Source organism: Papio anubis, chromosome 6, assembly GCF_008728515.1.
Source record: "Papio anubis isolate 15944 chromosome 6, Panubis1.0, whole genome shotgun sequence".
In the NCBI taxonomy this organism is placed as follows: domain Eukaryota; kingdom Metazoa; phylum Chordata; class Mammalia; order Primates; family Cercopithecidae; genus Papio; species Papio anubis.
This window is the reverse complement of record NC_044981.1, coordinates 134,564,805-134,587,173: the sequence shown is the minus strand read 5'-3', so window position 1 is coordinate 134,587,173 and position 22,369 is coordinate 134,564,805. Positions and strand designations below refer to the sequence as shown.

The 22,369-nt window shown below is 34.8% G+C and overlaps 1 protein-coding gene across 18 annotated transcripts in view; it reads right to left on the bottom strand.

Annotated features, from left to right (window-relative positions):
* Positions 1–22,369, bottom strand: part of PTPRK (protein tyrosine phosphatase receptor type K) — a 553,640-nt gene that overhangs the window by 254,000 nt on the left and 277,271 nt on the right. For all 18 annotated transcript variants that reach the window (XM_017958332.2, XM_017958334.2, XM_017958333.2 and 15 more), the window contains exon 6: positions 1,375–1,549. In XM_017958332.2, the coding sequence (XP_017813821.1) occupies positions 1,375–1,549 (175 nt within the window). The remainder of the gene's footprint in view (positions 1–1,374; positions 1,550–22,369) is intronic.

Genomic DNA, 22,369 nt, shown 5'->3' with positions numbered 1-22,369 from the left:
GAATTTCAAATTTCTTTTCATTAAAAATATCAAAGGTTAAAGTATTAAAAACAAGACAATATTGAATAATATATGTAAAAGATATTTGATGCCAAGCATTATAAAATATATTGACTATAATATGGACATATCTCCTATTTTCCTTCCAGCCCATAGGCCTCGGCACGTGCTGTGCTCTCTGCTTGCTGGTGTTTCTTTCTCTTGCCCCTGACCCAACATCCATACTCCTAACTGGGCAGTTTTCTCTGAACCTTCAGATCCTTACTCAAAGAAAACCCACTTGCAAATGCCTTCCATGATATGTTTACAGTCTCAGCCCCAGTTTAGATATTTTTGCTAAGGTCTCTCACACTTCTCCTTGAAGAGACTTAAACAGGTTACGATTATTTTCATTTGTGTTAATATTGATTGATGCTTGACATCCTACTCAACGGAGCTGCTTTACCTCTAGATTTTCATATGGCTGAAGTCTCCATTTTTTTTTAAGCTTTCAGCTCAGTTGTTGCCTTCTCAGAGTGGCTTTCCAGAACGCCTTAACTAAAATATCAATTTCCATCCTTTTGTGTCTCTTTTTCCTTCACAGCACATACTGTGACTTGATAACTATGTTTTCAACACCTGTCTATATAGTCTGCCTAACGTAACTCAATATGATGCTCCATGTGGGTAGGGACGTTGTATTACATTTACAATCGTATCTCTAATATCTACAACCTAGAACAGTGCTTAAAATATAAGAGGGACTCTATACATCTTAAATGAACGTAGTATGTGTTTTGTACTTGTATTTTTCCAGTATTCACTACAAATATGTACTGATATGTCATAATCCCTGACATTCTTCTAGTAACTTTAGTATCCAAGAATATTAGTGAGGACTGTTTGGTAGTTCTAACTTTCTAAGATTCCATAAGAGACGTGCATCAGTGAAAATTCACTATTGGATTTTAATACCAATAAAATTTGTAGGACTACATGGAAATAGAAACCTGGACCTTGACATCATTGCCACAATGCTTCGAAGAAAGGTAGTATCCGCAGAACTGTTTTAAATAGAAAGAACTAGATCTAAAGTTAAAATACAAACGAGGTGATGACAATGTGGAATAAGGTATGTGATATATTTAGTCCACTTAGAGCATTATAAAATAGATTTCTTTTAATGCCAAACACTTATTAGAAACTTCAAAAATTTTACAAACTACAGTCTTAATTTTACCTTCACACATTGTGAGAAATTTTATGATGACATATTTTTATAGTAACTTGACATCAGAAACACTATGGTTTAAAAATCAATCAAAATATCTACAGAGTTGCTTTTGTTCTAATAAAGTCATGCAATTTTGTAAATTGAAAACAATTTTACCTTACCTCTCACAATAAGTTGAGCAAAATTGGACACACCGGAACCTCGTTCTGACTGAGTTACACAGCGATACAAATCCTGGTCAGTTTTTGTCACTTCTTGCAATCTGAAGGAAGCGGCAAACCTTCTATGATTGATGTTTTTAGTCTGGGCTACTGGTATATCTTCTCCATTTCGTCTCTGCAAACAGAAACCAATCTTTAAAAACAGGTTGTTACCCTTTTCATAAATCTATAAAGCATCTTAGCAAGGAATATCTGTGATAAATTATTCTTGTTGCAAAAGATCCACAAATTTTTTCCACTGTCATTCAATCTGGAAAAGGATGTAAGTAAATAGTGGTATCCTCTAAAGCAGTGATTCTCAACCTTTTTGGCATAAAGGACCAGTTTCCTGGAAGACAATTTTTTTATGGAACAGTGAGGAGATGATTTTGGGATGAAACTGTTCCACCTCAAATCATCAAGCATTGGATTCCCACAAGGCGCTCACAACCTAGATCCCTTGCATTCACAGTTCACAGTAGAGTTCGCGCTCCTATGAGAATCTAATGCCACAGGTGATCTGATAGGAGGCAGAGCTCAGGTGGCAATGCTTGTGCACCCACTGCTCACCTCCTGCTATGTGGCCCTGTTCCTGACAGGCCACAGACCAGTACTAGTTTGCAGCCCGGAGGTTGGAGACCCCTGCTTCAAAAGGTGTAGGGTTGACACTATGGTAGTAATCTCAGTTCTCCATAAATTGCTACTATACCCGAGTAAATGAATTAACAGGAGAGTTAATAGGTCCCAGGCAAATGATTCATTGCCCCCATGCTCTCAGAGTAATATATACAAGCTTCTTTTAGCCCTTAAGCTGTACTGCCTGTGCTGTAGTATGTTTGTCCCCACCAGAAAAGGAAGAGCATTGCCTGTGCATCTCTGTATTCCAAATGTGTAGCATGTGCTGGCCACAGATAATAAACTAATGATGAATAATTTAGAGTCAAACCAAAATCTGTACTCTTTGCAAACAACTCTCTCTTTGGCATGAATGACAGCCAATTTATACATTTTGGAGAATTAGTCAAAAGAGCCTAAACTTTAAAAGTATACCTGTCAAATTTCAAAATGAAATATTGGAAACCATATTTATGATATCAGCATATCCCAGACAAGAGTAATAAGCATAAACTAATAGGAAATGACCAAAAAAAATTCAACTATAAAAAATTTGTAACTTCTATATGTTCAAAGACATCATATATAAAGGGGAAAAAAACAAGTCACAAATGGTGATAAGTTATTTGTAAAGGAAATGCCCATCAAGAAATAAATGTCCAGAATATGTAAAGATCTTCTATAGTACAATTAGAAAAAAAAGATAACTCAATCAAAAAATGAATAGGGTATAAAAAAGAGAAAATGTGTATGTCTAACAACCATGAAATGAGACTGTCAATCTAAATTTTAAAACTTCTATATGACAAAGACAGCAAAAAAGACAAAGAAAACCCCTAACCCTGAGAAAGAATTGGTCATGATCCACAACCTCGTTTCTTGTTGGTGAAATGCTAACTACCCCTGATATCTTTCATACTACTTGAAATATTTCATAGGGCTGTATACGGGAAACAAAAATGGTAACATTCCTGTTGGAAGTGTAAACTGCTAGAGTGATTTTAGAAAATGATTTGTTACTATCTAGTAAAGTTGAGGATGCATAAACCTCAGGACCCGGCAATTCTACTTTTAGGTTTCCACAAGTGAACCACCAGTGTATATGGGATCAAGGAGATATGTACAAGATGTTGAACTCTAAATTATCTGTGATTGTGAAATATGGAAAATATCCAAATATTTCTGAGTAGCAAATAAACTGAATTTTATTCATTCAATAAACTATGATGGGACAGTTAAACTAGGCAAAGAAAACCCAGCAATGAATTGGTAAAATTTGGAACTGTTAGTTCTCCAACAAGAAACATGAAATGGCATTTTGTAGTATTTGTCCATTTCTGTGGTGTAAATATTCCAGTTTATCAGTGTGATATCATTCAAAGTTCCTGAAAACTTAACAAATTTCTGGTATTCATTGGTTCCAGCATTCCACTGATTAGTACTACATGTATGCATGTTTACATGTTAATTAAAAAATTCCTTAAGAATAAGATGACATGAGACAAGAATATAAACTGTTAATTTCTATTAAATTACAATGGTGGTACATTAATGGCCATTTTATTGTTTTCTGTGATTTTTTGTACATTTGAAAATATTTATATTTTTAAAGTAAATAATAAAGAGGATACTCTATTGTTTTAATAATTTTCTAAATCCTAAATACACTATACCTTTAAATACTCTTCTCCATATCTTAAATCATGCATATGCACATTATATAGTAAATACATATATGTTTCTGCATATGCATACAAAAATACCTAAGGACATCAAATCCAAATTAGGATTTTGCTATTTTTTATTCATTGCTTTTGTTAATTTTTCTCTGCTTACCAACCTATTTCATGATTTTTGCAGCAAGAACCCTGCTCATTCCTTTGGATAATAAGGAACTGGAAAAGCAGCTTATATTCAAAAGCTCTTCAATATAAATCCATAAAATCAGCCTAAACTCTTTCCCTACAAACCACATACACCAAAAAAAAAAAAAAAAAAAAAAAAAAAATCATTATACATGCAAACCTCAGACTGCATTTTTTTTTCAATTAGCACATCATTTTCATACAATCTTCCTAATTGGAAGGCCCACCATGACTCCCTGCTCCTTACTTTTGTTATACAACCTCATCTGGGCTTCCTCTAGCTTATCTTACCAGGTGTGTTCTCAAACTGTCTCCTTGCTTCCTGCCATATGTATTTCTCAGTTCTTCTGCAAGACTAGCCAATTCCCACTGCCTGTACTGACTTCCAAATTCTCTTGCACATGTCCACACCCACTCAAGTCTTTTCACACTATGCCTTTCAAAACCTTTCTCTTGTGAAGAGATTCTGAGTATCTTTAATGTTTCCTTCTCAATAATCATTATTCCATCTTTTCACCGCAATTGGCGTTCCTCTCACACTTCTATCTCAAAGGAGGGTACATTTTATAGTACCGTACACCTTCTTTCAGGGAGAGCCACCATTTTCCTGGTTCCTAACTTGAAGACAACTCTTCCACTTTCCCACTCAACTAACTCTCACCTTTTGGAATTCCCAGCATGCCCACATATCATTCCCATCACTGGGAATATTCACAGACTAAATTATCCTCCCTAACCCAGTCTTGTGAATATTCCCATTGATCCTCAAACTTACTTTGGCCTCAGTGATCCCCAACAGCCTCCTTTACCACCTTACAACATCCAAGTTCCTGTTCTGTGAGAGTTTCCTCTCGAAACACAACAGCCTGTGCAATTCAGTCTCTCACTCCGTCAATCCTCTACATTAGCAGTGAGACCTTATTTTGTGACCCTTTACTTTACAGCAGCCATTTCAAAGAGACATTCTCTAGTCTGAAAGGGTTCCAGATTCTTTCAACTTTCTATTGTGTATGCATTGCCAATATTGAATTTGCACTATCTTATCAACTATTCTAAAACTACTGACATTTGCAGAAACTGGTCATTTGTTCTTAGGGAAAATGTCTGTGTTATCCAAAAATGGAGATTAAAAACTTGCACACATTCCTACTTGATTTCCATAGTGACCTGATCTATGGTATCTAGCTCCTTCCCCTCTGCCCCAAGTTCACATTCCATCAGCTCATATATACTCTTCCCTTTCTACTCCTGCTGACAGGGTCGTGGATACTGCCTCAAAAACTGTATAAAAGATTATAAAAACTTATTAACTGGCTTTTCTATCTTAAATCTTTTCTACTATGATATATTTATAAATGTCTTTTCATCTGTTTGTATACTGAAATCATTCTGAAGGTAGAGTTTCATGTCATATATATATATATATATATATATATATATATTCCTCCATAAAATTTAATATATATTATCTTTATTTAGTGGGTGGCTCAAGTACTTTGTTAAAATGAATTAAATTCACTGAACATTTTAGAGACAAGAGTCACATAAATCCTCCTTAGGCTTTTATAAGTTACAATAAAATACATATTAATCATCAATCCAAATTAATAATAAAGGGAGGTTACAAAAATATTGAATTTCAAGGACACCAAGAGATCACTGACACCAAGTTATTTCAGAAGTAATTAATTATACCACAACTCAGAGAGGCTGCGGGGTATACTTAAGCTCATCCAGTCAAGATATCACCAAGTTGATATACTACATGATGTTTATATGTGTATATTAATATACTAATATAACTATAAATACATATGCTTATATAGGATGTATATTATACAACTAATGAGTACAAAAGACTTATGTAATATTTATTTCTTGAAATAAAATAAAATTAACAGAGTCATAATACTCAGGTTTATCTTCAATAGTCATTTAATAAGCACCTCCATGTACCTTATATTATGTCAGCTGTTACTGGTTCTGTGGCTTCTCTTTCTTATGAACTTTTGTGATACAGTCATATCCAATTAAAGTTAAGATTAGAAATGTGATGCTTAGCCTGTTAGCGGGACTAAAACTCAAAACTAGGTTTGATGACCTAAAATCCAGCAGACTTTCCTCTAAACTAAACCAAAGCTGTTATGTTCATTTTGATTACAGTTCCTGTCCAACAAATTGATTATTTGGTGTGGAGGTTTAATCAAGGCATTGCTCCAATGGGCTAATATAATCTATATTAGACATTGCTTTCTTTACTTGGCTTCCAATAATTCATTAGAGCTAAACGTAACAATTTAAAACATGTACATTCTAGAAGTCAAAAATAACTTTTCCTTTTAAAATCCAAAATAATAGGTCTTTTCCTGATTACACACCATCAACTTATCAGAGTAGGCAGTGCTAGTGAAGGACAATGTAAGAAGTAATGGTAAATTTTCTCTTATGAAGCAATGTTTGCATATAGTTCTCTGCCTCTGTTAGGTTTTTCAGTTATAGGCTCTTTATTCTGCTTTGAGTTTTTATATATGATTTCTCCATTGCAAATATATATCCAACTCTGAGAAGTACTGAAAAATGAATCACACAAATACATGATCTAAGGGATTATAACGTAGCACTACTTTTTTTCCCTACTTCCCACCCTGCCCCCCAAATCATCTCAGGCTTCTGTATTTATTTTTTCTCCAATACAAGTTGCTGGATAAAACTTGTCACTCACCAAGTAACCCTGGGCAAGTCACTGTAATCCTCAATGTTATCACTCCTCTCCTCAACTACAGTAAGCTTCACCATGCACAGTGCATGCAGTGTTCATTTGACAAGTTCCATTCCTAGTGGAATATAGTGGTAATAATGGTTGATTCTCCAACATCTATTTCAACCAGCCAGGGTATTAGCCAAACACCTTGCCATGTGGTCTACAGAACAGTAGCATCAGCATCAACTGGCAGATTGTTACAAATGCAGAGTCAAGAGATCACTTTAGATATACTGTATCAAAATCTGCATTTTAACAAGATCCCTAGGTTATGCATCAAGATGTTACACGTGGAAACACACTGGGCCATCAACACTAGGTTAACGTGAGTCTTCTTTCCATTAATAGTGACATGTTTTAAAAATGGGGTGTGCGTCCATATTCTGGCCAAGGAGATATAATAAGAATTCAACAGCCCTTCATGCTAAAAACGCTCAATAAATTGATTATTGATGGGCGTGCCTCAAAATAAGGCTATTTATGACAAACCCACAGCCAATATCATACTGAATGGGCAAAAGCTGGAAAAATTCCTTTGAAAACTGGCACAAGACAGGGATGCCCTCTCCCACCACTCCCCATTCAACATAATTTGGAAGTTCTGGCTAGGGCAATTAGGCAAGAGAAAATCAAAGGGTATTCAGTTAGGAAAAGAAGAATTCAAATTGTCCCTCTTTTGCAGATGACATGATTGTAGCATTTAGAAAACCCCACTGTCTCAGCCCAAAATCTCCTTAAGCTGATAAGCAACTTCAGCAAAGTCTCAGGATACAAAATTAATGTGCAAAAATCACAAGCATTCTTATACACCAATGTGGAACAGTACATTTGATGCTGCATTCACAATTGCTTCAAAGAGAATAAAATACCTAGGAATCCAACTTACAGGGATGTAAGGACCTCTTCAAAGGAGACTACAAACCACTGCTCAATTAGAAATAAAAGAGGACACAAACAAATGGAGGACCTCCATGCTCATGGATAGGAAGAATCATATAAATTGAAAATGGCCATACTGCCCAAGGTAATTTATAGATTCAATGCCATCCCCATCAAGCTGCAAAAGGAGTTTCTTCACAGAATTGGAAAAACTGCTTTAAAGTTCATATGGAACCAAAAAATTACATCTCCAAGACAATCCTAAGTCAAAAGAACAAAGCTGGAGGCATCCGCCTACTGACTTCAAACTATACAAGACTACAGTAACAAAACAGCATGGTACTGGTACTGCCAACAGAGATATAGACCAATGGAACAGAACAGAGTCCTCAGAAATAATACCACATTTACAGCCATCTGATCTTTGACAAACCTGAGAGAGAAACAAGAAATGGGAAAAGTTCCCTATTTAATAAATGGTGCTGGGAAAATTGGCTAGCCATAAGTAGAAAGCTGAAACTGGATCCTTTCCTTGCCATATACGAAAATTAATTCAAGATGGATTAGAGACTTAAATGTTAGACCTAATGCATAACCACAAAACCCTGAAAGAGGAAAACCCTAGGTAGTACCATTCAGGACATAGGCATGGGCAAGACTTCATGTCTAAAACACCAAAAGCAACTGACACAATACAAAAGAAACTACCATCAAGAGTGAACAGAGGCAGCCACCTGGAATGGGAGAAAATTTTGCCAATCTACTCAATCTGACAAAGGGCTAATATCCAGAACCTACAAAGAACTCAAACAAATTTACAAGAAAAAACAAACAACCCCATCAAAAATTAGGCAAAGGATATGAACAGACATTTCTCAAAGAAGGCATTCATACAGCCAACAGACACATGAAAAATGCTCATCATCACTGGCCATCAGAGAAGTGCAAATCAAAACCACAATGGAATACCATCTCACACCAGTTAGAATAGCAATCATTAAAAGTCAGAAACAACAGCTGCTGGAGAGGATGTGGAGAAATAGAACACTTTTACACTGTTAGTGCGATTGTAAACTAGTTCAACCATTATGGAAAACAGTATGGCGATTCCTCAAGGATCTGAGCTAGATGTACCATATGACCCAGCCATCCCATTACTGAGGATATACTTAAAAGGATTTATAAATCATGCTGCTATAAGGACACCACGCACCGTATATGTTCATTGCGGCACTATTCACAATAACAGGCTTGGAATCAACCCAAATGTCCATCAGTGACAGACTGGATTAAAGAAAATGTGGCACATATACACCATGGAATACCATGCAGCCATAAAAAAGGATGAGTTTGTGTCGCTTTGTAGGGACATGGATGCAGCTGGGGAAACCATCATTCTTAGCAAACTATCACAAGAACAAGAAAACCAAACACCGCATGTTCTCACTCATAGGTGGGAGTGGTGCAATGAGATCACTTGGACTTGGGAAGAGACATCACACACACCAGGGCCTATCATGGAAGTGAGAGGGGAGAGGTTGCATTAGGTACCTGATGTAAATGTGAGAGTTGATGATGGATTTTGTGGGATTGAGTAAAATTCTGGCTGTATAACATGGCAGTATACATATGTAATAAACCTGCAGATTATGCACATGTACCCTGGGAACTTAAAGTATAATAATAATAAAAAAAATTTTAAAAAAAGAAAAGAAAATATAAATTAAATATGTATCTGTACATTGGGAAAAAAAAAAGAATTGGTCAAGTTATCCTAAAAAGGTTTCCTCACTTCTAAGGAGACATACAAGGAAATGGATTCCCTTTGCTTTTGCTTACTGTCATGCCTAAACCTGGAAGAGCTGACTTATCACCATGGGGCAGTCCAGTGTAAGGGATATGCTGACACACTTAGGATGGCATATCAGTTAGAGAGACAGAGGAAGTTATTGATTAGATCTCTGAAATGACACCAACAATTATTACAGCCCATTTCTCTTTGGACTTTTTGCTAAATGAAATAATACATTTGGTTTTCTATTACTTTCAGCTTGAAAGTATCCTAAAAGAAATATGGTATAATTAAAATATGCTACACTTTACTTCAGAGTCTCTTTTCAAAGTTTGAGAAATAAAATTAATCCAGTTTCATTTCAGACCAAAAAGAGCCACACTGACAATACATGCCAAGATTATTTCAAGCCTACTGACTTGAAAATAATCAAATTACATTTATTTATATGTTTATTTCTTCGTTGACTTTCCTGGGAACATAATGATATATGATTCTCTCATCTTCTTAAAATTGTAAGACTTAGAAAGAACCTATTTTCTTATGTTTGGTATTTAGGTCCCCGTTGAACAGCATCAAGAAGACCGCATATGAGTTGTCAAAATTAATTCCAAAGTAAATTTGCACAACTATGACCAAGTGAGGCTGACATGAAATTTACAATATTCCAGCCAAATTAATCCCAAGGACCTGAGAGTTCCTTACTGGAGTTTGTCTGCTCTATAAGATTTGTATGAAATTTTTTCAGTCTCACAGGATGATAAAGATATTATCATCATCACAGTCACCATTATTGAAGAACAAAATAATTCTATAATTCTAGAAACATGAAATAATTTTGAAGACAATTTAAAAACATGAAAGGATTTCATAGAAAACTTAAAATAATTTAAAAATTTCTAAAATTAAAAATACTATGTTATTATTTTGAGAGAAGCACTTATTCTTATTTATGGTCATAGAAATTATTATACTTATTTCAGTAGAGTAAGTAAATAGTGTTCTCCTAGAAAAAAAATACAGTGAAATGACAATAATAACATCAAAGTACTGACTTTCTGGCAATGGAAGGATGGAAGAAGGTAAATGGTATTTGACAGAGATAGAAAGAGGTGGTGAATATTATAATTCTGAAATAAAGCAGGGTAAAAATATGCTGGAGATAGCAAATACTAGAATCAGAATTATTAATCAAGTATAACAAAAAGTAAAGTCAGCCATTAAACAAGAAAAGGAATTTCACCCTAAGAAGCATGGGTATCTTTGCAATAGGGAGAAAAGGTGACCAATAAGAGGAGCCACAAAGAGAGAGCACGTGTAAGTTGACAGAACCATGTCTGCTGGGGATGATACCCAGGTTCTAGCCCTGAAGCAACTGTTTGTGAGCTGAATAATTTCTCATTACTTCTCAAATTTCTACCTTTTCATCTAACATTGGAGATATGTATTTGTACCTGCTTATTCAACAGTGACAATGAGAATACTTTATGAGATTACTGTGTAAAAGTATTCATAGCAAATACTGATAATCACAATTTATGAAGATGATAATCCAAACAATATCTAAGCAAATAATCTGTTTGATAACTGTGTCAGTCTTCTGATGTGTGAACTTGCCTATGCTACAATCTCCAGCTATTTCATTAAACACCAAACTAGGTGACCCTGTGAAGGCATTTTGTGGATGGACTTAAAATCCAAAATCTAGTAAATTAGATTATCCTAGATAATCTGAGTGGACTGGATTAAATCAGTTAAAAGGCTTTAAGACCAGAGGGGAAGCTTCTCTGAAGTAGAAGAAATTCTACTAATGAACAACACCTTCAATCTGAGCACGCATGTTTTAGCCTGCCCTCCCCAAGGGTTTGCCCTACAGACTACAGACTTGCCTGGCCAATCTGCACAAGCACATAAACCAATTCTGTGCAGTAAATCTCTTCAACTTTGTAAATAAAATCCTACTATATACAATCTTATAATTATGTAGATATACACACACACACACACACACACACATATATATATATATTTTTCAATACAATCATATCTATCTCCTACTGGTGTTCTGCTTTACTTTCTTGAAGCCTGAGGGATAGAGATGATTTTAGGACCAGAAGAGAATCCGATTTTTATGGATGAATTTTCTGATTTGGTTCTGATTCTGGGTTTACTGAAATTTATTTTTCAATCTGATTAGATTTAAAGGTACTTATAACCTTTCTTGCCAGTGGCAAAGAAGACACTACTAGTCCATGACATGATGTAGCAGTAGAGGCATGTAAAATATCACTATTAGATATATTCCTAATCAAGTATCTATAGAAGGCAACGTTTTGGTAACCATGTATTTGCTACCTTAGAACATTTTAGTCAAACAAAGAAACATAATGGGATTGGCTGGTTGCTTCACACTGCACTGTAGAAAGCAGAAATGTGAAGCATATGAGTCCACAACTATAAAACCATGCAATTCACAGTGAGAGGGAAGGCGAGTGAAGCCAGAAGACAAATGCAATGAAACCATCAGATTTGAGGGATTCTGGGAAGCTGATGGCAGTAGCGTAGTTTTTAAATCTTTCTGAACCTGTCACATAAAAACAGACAGACTAACAAGAGAGTGTGGAAATAGAAGGACTAAACAAAAGTGGGAAATCCCAGAAATCCCAAAAGGCAAGCTGCCATATTTTAAAACATAACTCAAAGCAACAGAGGAGGGAAATCTATAAAATCAGCTAAAGTTTCCTGAACTCCACCTCATTTTAAAACTTCAGGAAAACTTATTTCACATAAAAATGAATAACTTAAAAGTATCAAGATCAAACCCACATAAAGATTTTATAAGATTAAAAGAAAATAAGGAACAGAGTATGATCCTTAGTGTCCATGAAAGTCAGTCAGAAAAATATGTCCACAAACCAGATCAAAACCACAACATAATATTTCAAGATAAGCTAAAACATATTAAGGAAATGATTCATGAGATGAAACAATATTAATTTAAACAATAAAACTCAGAAATGAAATGACAATTCAGGACAATTAGAAATTAAAGAAATATCATTTCAAAATAATATGAAATAAAAACCAATGTATAATTATGATATATTCTAAATCCACCTTCCCTTGTGTCACTGACAACCAAGAATATCGGTATGGAAATAAAATGTATTTGAAAAGTTGTAATAGGATAAACATTCAGTAAAAAACTTTAGGCTTCAACTTGAAATATCCCTATGAACTCATTAGGTATTTTATCATTAAATATATGTGTATATATTTTTTAGCTCTATTCACTGAAAAGATCTAGAAATGAGTATCCCTCAGAACCCACATCATGATCTTGAAATATGATTTCTTACTAAAACTAAACGGGGCATCACTGAAAAATGACTGATCCCACATCCAGAGGAATATTTGAAACATCTCACAGTACCAGGTACCAAGGAAGCTCTCAAAGCCTACTATAATCATATCAAAAAGAATCAGGAGCAAATTTGGAGAGGTGCCCACTAAGCAAAGATGGGACAATTTAAGATTTAGTAGAAATAATAATTGCAACAAATTAAACTCCATTAAATATGTTTAAATCCATGAGTTTATAATGATATTAGAAGAAAAAAATAAGTCATATTTGCAGGATAACAGGGAACCAACTCATATTAAAAACTAATAAATATTGCAAAGATTAGAGAATGTATTTACCCTTTCCTTAATGAATTGTGTTACTGGGTAACCAAATAGTAGATTAGGGGGAGTATGTATCTTTTCAGCAACTAAACAAATACAAAAGAAATAAACAACAAAAAAAGATAAACTATCACAATTTTCTACCCCCAGGAATAAATATGGGCATTAATCATCAGAGACTGCCAAGATCACAAAAAGAAAGATGACACATTTTGTTCCTCCTGTTATTATACCAAGCACCACCTATGACATTGCCAAAGGATCAAACTTGACCCTGGATCTGGCTGCCAATTTGCAGGAAATAGAGAGGAAAGAGGGACATGTGGAACTGAAGAGGGCATTAGTATGCAATCAGCAAAATATGGACAGGGGAAGCTAGAAGTCAAACATCTTAGGCTCAACAGATAAATTGTGAGGAAAGGAATAAAGGACAAACCTACAGATTAAAAGCGAGACTTAAAAAGATGTCTATTTTTAAAAATTGATAAGACTAGGGTGTCTAGGGATGCATACATAGCTGCAAAAACCTGCAAGGGTTAAAATTCATAAGAGTGGTTATTTGTGGAGGCAGGGAGACAGCTCTGTTATGCCTGGCACAGAGCACATGGAAGGTGCCTCTGGGATGGCTGGCAAGCTCTCTTTCTTGTCCTGTGTGATGTTTACCCGATAGTGAGTCATAATAGTTTTTATTTTTGTGTGGTTTGCTATACCTCTGTTTTATTTTACAATAAAATAACTTTGTAAATTTTAGATCTTTCTAGCAGACTACTTTTCATAAAGAAGAAACCAGACCTGCCAATGCTCCATGTTGTAATACTGATCCCAGGTGCTCAACGGGAAAGTTATAAAGTGCTAGACATGACACACCTAGAAACACACTGAAGGGGCAGTTGTACAAACAGTAAGTGAGCATATTGTTCTTGCACAGAAAGAGAAGTAAATTATTTCTAGATATCGATAAAAAGCAATCCCTGAACTTCCATGACTGCCAGGCTTGTATAGTCCTGTTCCGAGAACAGATAAGGAAGGTAAAGAATAGTATACACATTATTCATTTATGATCAATTATGTAATCTGTAGACATTAAATTCAGAGTTTATAAATTATTAAAGAAGGAAAAGAAAGCTTTATATCTGCAAGGCATTGATCTCTTTATGGTTGAAAGCCACACAAAATTAACCAAAATGACCTCAGGAGTATTTAATAATTCTAAAAATTAAATATGATTAAACTTTCTGATGCTCATCATTACATATCCAAAATGCCAGAAAGTAGAAGGAAAACCTTATAATCCATGATATGAGATCGGTGACTTTATCTCAAGACCTATAAGCAGAATTCTTTATATAAAGCTATGCAGAAAGAAGAGAATGCCGTGAATTAGACTATACCAATGGCCCAAGGAAAAGCAGGACTGCCAAGAGTGTTGGCCCTTAGCTACCAAAGAGAACATGATCTCTTAAGTGGATCAGAATTAACTGTAAACCAGTATATACATGGCAAAATCACTACTGCTTAAACAAAAGATAAGCAGAGAAAATTAGAATTAAATAGCAAGTTAGTACTCATCTGTCAGTTAAAGTTTAGACCAGGTGACAAGAAACTAGGAAAGCACAAGGGACATGGTTTGCACTCCTCACACTCCTGTCTTGTGAGCCAGAAGTTACAGAAGCAGCCAAGGCTGAAGGCACCAACAGTTTTCCCATAGACTAATTCTCCTCAATGACATCTGGGCCACTCAGAGGTTTAAGTTGGTCACAAGCTTCAAATTGTCTTGGTAAACTTTTATTAAAGCTAGAAAGAGTCAAAAGGAATTGAAATGTCTCCTCATTTTTCACTCCTACTGAGGATCACTTACATGAAATTATGAAGGTAGAAAAAGGTAAAAAGTAAAACAACCTGGTTCTAATAGACAAAAGAGCTCCAAAAATAGAAACTGAGAAAACAAACTTATTGACTATCTTTTAAAAATAAACTCTTAAGAAAATGTACAAAGCTGTCTTTATTATTTCACTCTCACATCTTCCCAAATTCTATAAAATTGTGCAAACCAGGCCCCAAACCGTTTTGTTTCTCAATTTGTCCTCCCCTTTCCTACTCATGGATTTTCCAGTCCCACTGAAACTGTCCAGAATCAGGCCCTCATTCCCTGATGACTGTACTGAGAAAAGAAGCCTCTTCCTCTTCCAGCAGTCTCCAGCACAGTCTAGTATCAACTTCTCCACAAACTCTGCTTAGCTCCACTCCTCATGGTGAACCTTCCACTTCAGTAAGATCCTTCTCCTTCAGTTCCTATCCCACGTCCCCACATATACATACGGTGTTCTTTCTGCCTTCTGAATCTGCAGTAGTAACCATGCCCACCTTTGCTTATTCAAGTCTTATGTACACTTCGAAGTTTCAATCAAGTCTTCTCTAATGATTTCACCAAACACTCCAGTCTGCATTGCTCATGCTCATCTCTGAAATAGTACAGTTCTTAGATTCTATACAGACTTCCCATATGCAGTCACAGAATTACGTGTCAGGGCCAAAAGTATCTTAAAAAGTAGTTAGCCTCAGGCTTGCATGTCTTCTACATCTCTAGCATGTGCTTATCCAGATTATGCTTGGATATTTGGACTAATTGTAATTTTACTACCTCCTGGAGCAGCTCATTGTAGCTTTCAACAGCCCTACAATTACAAAGTTCTCCCTTATAATCAGCTTACAGCTCTCACCATAAGCTTCAAATCATGTCATTATTATACTTCAGGATCTATAAAGAGCAAATTAAATCCATTTGTATATTCCTTATATTACAAGGTAGTAAGTCACTTACGTAGTCTTCTACAAATCTCAAGACATATTTGTGCCATGTGCCTTTAGCAATTCTGACATCATTCTTCAAGTTCACTCACTCTCTTTGTAATTATATGCTACCTTTTGTTATTTTAATATTTTAGAAGTGTGTCAGCCATTATTAAAGTCTTTTACCTAGAAAATGTCAGAACTTTGACCACGTCCAGACATTAGAGCAACTTTTACTGTATTGTATTGCATTGCTTTTTCTTTATGCATGTTACCTAGTGTGAGCTGATCACATATTATGTATTTAATCAAGCTGATTTTAAAAACCTCCTCTCAAATTAGTTTCCAAAGAATTTCCCACTGTAAACTGCAGTTCCTAAGCATGCAGTAATTTCTTCAGGAAGCTTACCTTCATTATAATAAATGGAAAATTATCCATTTTTTTCCTAAAATAAATAGTGTCAGGATAGTAAAATCTCTTGCAGAAATTAAATATGCTACAAACATCTGAGCCTGCCAAATGGCAATATAAATAAGCACAGAAAAATGCTACAGCATGGGGGCATCAGAAAGAGCACTGTGAGCCATAACTACTTGGCCTCTGAAAGGGTGTAGTGCTATGTTGTCATCAGCTAAAGTTTCTGTGCTTCCCAATTAACTCAATTGTTTAGAAATCATGCTTTAGATTCCCACGACTATGTCATGATGTTTGCATGGAGTACAGGAACAAGGCTTCGGCATTTCCCTGAACAGGTAACACACTATGTGGTCAGAAGTTTTAGACCAACCACTTTCACTGCTCTTTCACTGACAACGGTTGGTACCGTAGGGGGTCAGCCTCTCTCTAGTTGTTTTTGAGAGCAATTTGCATCTCATTTTACTGATTTCACTCTCCAATTAGTACTCTCAAGCTATTGCTTAAATTATGTGTTGCTCCATAAGGAATGACATTTCCTTTGGCTGAGCAACTAGCTGTATCACACTATTCTAGCAATGATGAGCCTCACCAAGGGCGAAGCGGCGGCTGACTCTCCTGTTTTGGCAGGCCCACGGAGGAGGCACAGTGCCAGCACCTGCGGCGATTACTGACAGATTGGCCCAGTTGCCACAGCTTTGATGGCAATCTGCATAGGATTACCAGTCACACATTAAACAGCCTCATTTCAATTCACCAAAACAAATGGTGCCACCAAATCTACCCACACAATTCCCTACTTTCAATAACTCCACTGTTGAATTTCTCTGCCCAATTCAATGATGCATGCCTGCCAAGTGCTGTAATGATGGATGGGGTCATTAGTATTTTAGTTTCTACACTGAACCTGAAGCCAAAGCATATGGTCTGACAGATGTTGCAGCAATAGGCTCTATTTGATTTACCATGTAGGTGTCTACTTATACTGGACCTTCATGACAGAATACTAATACAAAACTTTCAGTCCAACCCCAGTTACAACCCTTTCATATCCTCAAGTTATAAGGTGTTCTTAAAGCAGAAACTCAGAACATGTTTATTTCAAGTTAGACTAATGATTACAAATTACCATTGAACCTAATCAAATCACTTGAAATAGACAAGACGGACAAAAACGCAAGTAATGCCTGTAGGCTATTACCATCTATGGCTTGATTAGCACTGCCAGTAAGTTTGTTATTTGATAAAATGTGTCACTTATTCACTTTTTTCTCATTTGTGTCTTAATCAGGTAAAAATTATATATATAGAGAGAGAGAGAGAGTAAATTGGACAGATCTTAATCTTTGACAAATGTATGTACACTCATAGACCAAGACCCCAGTCAATATATATGACATTAATATTACCCTAGAGAATTTCCCCCTGCCCACATCCAATCAATCCTTATTCACCACAGGCAACAGGTGTTCTGATTTCTATCACCACAGGTTAGTTTTGTTTCTTCTGAAACTTCATGTAAATGAAATCATAAAGTATATAAGCTTTTGGTGTCTATCCTCTTTCCAAAACCTAATGTTGCTGAGATCCATTCACGCTGTTGCATTATCAGCAGTTCATTCTTTTATTGCTAAGCAGTATTTCATTGTTTGAATGAGACACAAATTATCTATTATCCTGTTCATGGACATTTAGTTTTTTTCTAATTATCAGTTATTATTAATAAAGCTGTCACAGGCTTCCTTGTACAAGTCTTTTTGTGGGCACCTGTCTTAATTTCTCTTGGGTAAATACTTAGGTATGGAACTGCTACACCATATGTTCATTTGTTGCCTATATATTTGCTTTTTCCTGCAATCACTTTATCCAGTGTTCATAACAGTAAGAGTTACAATCTAGTGTTCAGTAGCACCATAGGGTGACTGTAGTAAACAATTTATCATATATTTCAAAATAAAGAGTGGAATTGGACTGTTCTTAACACAAAGAAATAATAAATACTTGAGGTTATGGATACCCCAGTTACCCTAATTGGATCATTACACATTGTATGCTTGTTCCAAAAATATAACATGTACCCCATAAATATGTACAACTACTATGTATTGATAATTTGATATTAAAAATTAAAAATAATTCAAAAATATTAAAAATATTCATATATTGAAATAGTTGAATATTTTTGAAAAGTTTTGAATTTTAAATATTTTCAATAAATATTGAAAATAATTCAAAAATAAATTCAAATTGTAAAAATAAATAACCAACATTTCTAGCCTATAAAAGTGTACAATCTAATTTTTATTTTTCCTGTAAGAAAATTATTTGACATGTCTCAGGAATATAACCAGATGCTTTCATTATTTCATTCCAATGTAAATGACATGTTATAATTTCACTTTTGATTTTATTTCCCATAAGGAGAGCTTTATCATAGCTTCAAGTTATGAATCACAAATTCCATATCATTGAAAGTTTCTCAGAAATACAGAAATTCTTCCTTATCCAAGGTCGCACTTTGAGCAGTTGCAGTTACCTTCTGTCAATCTCAGTCTGAAATATTAAATGAAAAATTCCAGAAATAAACCATTCATAGGTTTTAAATTGCACTCCACTCTGAGTAGCGTGATGAAATCTTGTGCCTTCCCTCACTTGTCAGTCATCGACATTGCGTGTTTCTGATATCCCAACCATAAAAATCATGGCTCGATGATCCAGGATAGCCCCAAGCAAACCTCCTTCTGACATATTGACAGAAGGTCAATAGTAGCCTAATGCTACATCACACTTTCTATATCATTCACCTCACTTATTCTCATTATGTGAGTTATTTTATCATTTTACTTCGTCCTAAGAAGGGTGAGTAAAGTACAAAGATAGATGCTGAGAGAGATCACATTCATATAACTTTAATTACAGTATATCATTATAATTGCTCTATTTTATTATTGTTGTTATGTGTATAATTTATTAATTAAACTTGATCATATGTATACGTAGGAAAACAGTATATGTGGGGTTTGGTACTATGTGCGGTTTCAGGCATCCATTGGGCTTTTTGGAATGTATCCCCCAAGGATAGGAGAGCACTACTATAAAATTAAAATGGCTTAGTTCTACAACTAAGATTTCAAAAATGTCTGTTCATGTGGAAAAAATTTACAAATCATTAACCAAAAAATATTATGTTTATATCAAGAATACATGCAACTTCACTGAGCTCTCAATTGAAAAATAATCTGGAAATTCTCTAAGGGCGACTAAAGATTTTATTCTAAATTTCTTTTAGTGCATAAATGTACTGTATAACATACATTTAAAAACTACGTTCCAGAAAACCTCATGATTTCACCATATTTTTAGTCTACTGACATTCAGATTTATAAAAACATTTGATGTTGTTTTATGTATCATTACTTCATTTAGCATGTACAAGAAGGTTGATCTGGTTTATGTAGTTTGTCATGGTTTCCTACATATCTACAAATACAGAAAACCTACTTCAAATACTCTATAATTGTATAATCCAATTCTTACAAGAAAGATCATTTCCTATAGACATTTTCAGAACCACCATAATGTGCATTATGAAATTATCCTAGATTAATTCAGGCCACTCATCGTTTGCATTTTCCCCTGCATTTTTCAATTTACTCAATTTATATATCGTTTTAGACAACAATGACTGATATATTAATTATAACCTAGAAGGAATACACAAGATAAATTATTGAGTTTTTCCATAATAAATTATTTTAAATATCAAATATGATCCAGTATTACATTCTGTACACCTTTCACAAAGTTATAGTGTATCATTTTTCCTTTTAAATAGAAAATTGGTTGTTTTTCTAGTCTTTGCTACTTTAGCCCATATTTAGACAACATTTTGCCAATTGAAGCTCAATACTACATAATGTAAGTTATTTGGAGGACATACAAAGTTGATTGCCATTTGGTATTTTACCTGACCATGGCAGGTATAACAACTGCTGTATTATTCCATTACCTCTGTGATAGACGGCAATGACCTTTCATTGAGTGTTTCAAGTACATTCATTCTCAGTACTAGCAGCAGATATTTTGAGCATTTGTTCTCACAATGATACTTAATTTAAGGTACCATTTTTCCCCATGCAAAACGAATAACAAGACTTTTTCATTCTTCCACACAAAAAGGTTATCAAGGTCATGTTTCAAGCCACCAAAAATAACCTAAACACCTAGTTTAGCATCTTACAGCTGGAAGGGATTTTAGTGTCTATTCAGAATCTCCTTTTATAAATAAGCAAATTGAGTCCCAGAACACATAAATGAAATCTCTAAGGCCACTGCAATTAACAGGGTTAAAAGGTTTAGGAGGGTTAGAGTTAAAGTTAGAATTGAGAACTGGGCTTCCTGAACTCTAGGCTGTTATTCTACATGAAATGAAAATAATCTGACATCTGTTTGCATGAGTTAGCTGGTAGATTCACTTTGGAACCAGAATTCTTCCTGCTTTATTATGTTTTTTACTTTCAGCAAAAGGTGGGCAAGTTTTTTAAGTCACTGCCACCTTCTAACTGATTGATATATAATGATCAATCTTATCTGGTTCATTTTCACATAATTTCATAGTAAAAGTTTTTATTTAATTTGAAAACACCTTAAGTAAGTAATTGATAGATTTCAATATTTCTTGTACATTGAGAAGAGTGATGTAAAAGAATAAGTTAAGGTAATTGATGCGGTATTACTGAAAAAGGTAAAATAGCTTTTGAATAAATTAAGGTGAATATGTACACTACTGAAGAACGAGGCAATGTCCATGTCAAAGTGGAAGAGAAATACACAAATTCACCGTTCTGTAGCAAACACCCAAAAAAAAAAAAAGAAAAGAAAAAAGAAAAAAAGAGAGGTGAGGAGGTGAGGTAGGGGAGAAAGCAACATAGAAGTCTCATAGAATATTTTACCTCTCATCTTTGTTAGAAAAAATGGCAGGAGGAAAATTTTTTTAAAACCATCATGAAATGGACTATCTACAAAATAGAAAGCAAACAAACAAAAAAAAATGAGCAGTGTTTGGACTACCACCCACTCGGACCAGCAGGGTCCAGAAAGTCTTTGTTGCCACAAGGCAGCTGGTGACTGAGGATACAAAACCCTTTTCATTTCAATGTCACATTAAATCCTGAGGCATAAACCAAGGGCAGACCTACAGAGCCTCTAGTCTCCAAGAAAAGACCATATAGCTCACAACTAAAGCCAAATGCCAGCTAATGTTCCCATCTAAATGAAAAAATCACTAGCAAAACAATTAGATCATATATCTAAAATCATTCTTAAACTATTATTTAGGCATAGAGAGAGAAATAAGAAAACTGACTTGATATTTAGTTGATAAGACAGGTTGCACATCATATAATACGCTTTCCAGGAAAAATTATCCTATTTTTCAATCTCTGTAGGAGAAATTACCATAATCACAGAAAAAAAGGACTCTCATTTCCTTTTCATATTTGGACACAAAATATGGTATCCTGATATCTGAAAATCAAATAAGTTATAAAAGTATTAATAATTAGATTAATATGAAGTACACCTGTTGTAACCTCCAATTGGAATGCTGTAAGAACTTGATGAAATAACACACATATAACACCCAGCACAATATCAGACACTATAAGGTATTATTTCAATATTCATTTATTATAACCTTCATTAAAACCACCCGCAAACTAATAATTATCCCCAACACTACCTTCACCTATCTAAAGGATATAGTAAAATAAATCATGATGTCTATGTTAAATAAACTAAGCTCATCTTATCAGGATTTTTTTTTTTTTTTTTTTTTTTGGTCTCTATTGGCATTCCCATGAATTTAAAATTCACAACTAATTAAATCATTTTCCTCATTCTGATGCAGAGAACCTAAAAAATAATAATAGAGGTGCTCAGAGAATATTATTACTTACATATCATCTAGCGCAAATATTTAGCTCAATAGCCATCTCTTTTAGGCCCAGTTTCCTGGCTTTAGAGCTGCTCTCAGCTCTTTCCAGCCCCCAGTACTCTAGCACTGACAAGTAGACTTTCTATAAATTCCCTGAAGGCAAGGCATATTTCTTAGTCTCTAGTTCTCTCTGATTCTTTTAAATCTGCTTATATGC